General features: G+C 35.6%; 1 protein-coding gene across 1 annotated transcript; it reads left to right on the plus strand.

Annotated features, from left to right (window-relative positions):
• Nucleotides 1-518: 518 nt before the first annotated feature.
• LOC308279055 (TLR adapter interacting with SLC15A4 on the lysosome-like) lies at nt 519-1,436 on the plus strand (the record flags this gene model as incomplete). Its single annotated transcript, XM_080719018.1, has 1 exon — nt 519-1,436. The coding sequence occupies one exon, from the start codon at nt 519-521 to the stop codon at nt 1,434-1,436; it is 918 nt and encodes a 305-aa protein (XP_080575144.1).
• Between the last annotated feature and the right edge of the window lie 256 nt (nt 1,437-1,692).

The raw sequence follows: 1,692 nt of genomic DNA on the forward strand, positions 1-1,692 counted from the left end.
ACCCAGGAGCATTCTACCTCTGAACTACACCCCCAACTCTTTTTTCTATTTTAAGGTTTTGTTTTTCAAACAGGTCTCCTAGGTTGCCAAGAGTCTTGCTAAGTTTCTGAGGCTGGGCTTAAACCTTCCTTTCTCATTTTCCCAAGTACTGGGATTATGGGCCTGTGCTGCCATATCCGGCTGTTTCTGTTTTAAAACACATGAGCATTATATATTATTATCTTGATAACCTTGTGAAGAAGACAGGGGAGGTATTGCTATCATTTAATTGATAAGAAAATTGAGATCAATCAATTAATAAATTACATGATGTTTAACATTAGTGGCAGAACTGGAACCAATGTCTCTTTATTCATACTTTGATTCACTGTCCTTTGAGAAACACTGCCTCCCTGACTCACATTTGTTTCGTGTATGAGATATATTCTATTTGACATTTTAATGTATATTGCCTTAATGACTCTTTTATGTTATAGGAACATACTATAGTCTTCTTTTTAGAGAACTTGTCTAACAAAATGCTCGGAGAAGCCTTCCTAATTGAACTCCTATACAGAGAACAGAAATATACAAAACTTTGCAACCCACTAACATGTCAGAAGACCTCAAAAGAGGAAAAGGAAACTTGTAAAAAGAAGCTTTTAGACATCAAAGATAATTCATTTCCCATTCTTAAGATGGAATGTCAAGAAAAAGTTGCTAATGGAAGTTTAACAAAACAAAGTAATGATATAAATCAAATAAAACCTGTGGATGAGATACCTGTGGGGAAATGCAAAAGTACACTTCTTCCAGGAAATGTGTCCATTGCATGGCCCATTCCTAAAAGAGAACAACATGATGAAGAACAGCTGGATTTATATCGGTCTTGGTCATGTACCAGTATCTGCCAGAATTATCCTGATCTACAAATCGGAGGTGACCACGTGGGGAACATGTATGATTCAGGATGCTTTGTGGAACATACCCATGATGATGTTTTTAATGGTCCTCTTTTACTTTCAGTGGATATATCATTGGGGCATTCTCCTGTCATCGAGCCTCTGAAAAAAGCACCAACCTTAAAGTTATTGAATGGGGATGAAATTCGAGACAAAAGTATATTGTTTCATAAGCAGCCTCTCTCTAATTCTATGCTTAATAATTATATGGAAAAAAAGGTGGAGGAACTCTACAAACAGTTATTGGAAGAAAATCTCACCAGATGTCGCTCCATAACCAATCTTATAGCTTCCAATCTGCTAATGAATAACGTAAACCAGATTAGCCTTCAAATCTCCCAAGAGCAGAATATAGAGGTATCGAAAGCTCGGGAAGCCTTACTGCACTCTTTAGCACTCTGTAGTCTTCGTAACATTTCCCATGGAAATAGTTCTGAATTCAGCACTCCAAACTTACAAATATCAAACAAGACAAGTAAGGATCATGTACAGTAAGAATCAACTATAGGTTGGTTGGACTAATTTAAAAGATTTCAGCCACAACTATTTTCTTTGACTTATCAGGTCACATTAATTTCCTTTGAGGTGTGATTATTATATTTTTTGAAAAATGATTTCAATTGTTCATATATTGGTTTGCCTTCTTTGTCTAGAGTTCTTCCTATTGACCCATTTTCTCTCTAGCTTCTGCATATTAGAGAAAGCATCTGATATTTTATTTTTTATCAGCAACTAATTTTTTTTTTGGTGG

This window comes from Muscardinus avellanarius, assembly GCF_963383645.1.
Source record: "Muscardinus avellanarius genome assembly, chromosome: X".
NCBI classification, from domain to species: Eukaryota; Metazoa; Chordata; class Mammalia; order Rodentia; family Gliridae; genus Muscardinus; species Muscardinus avellanarius.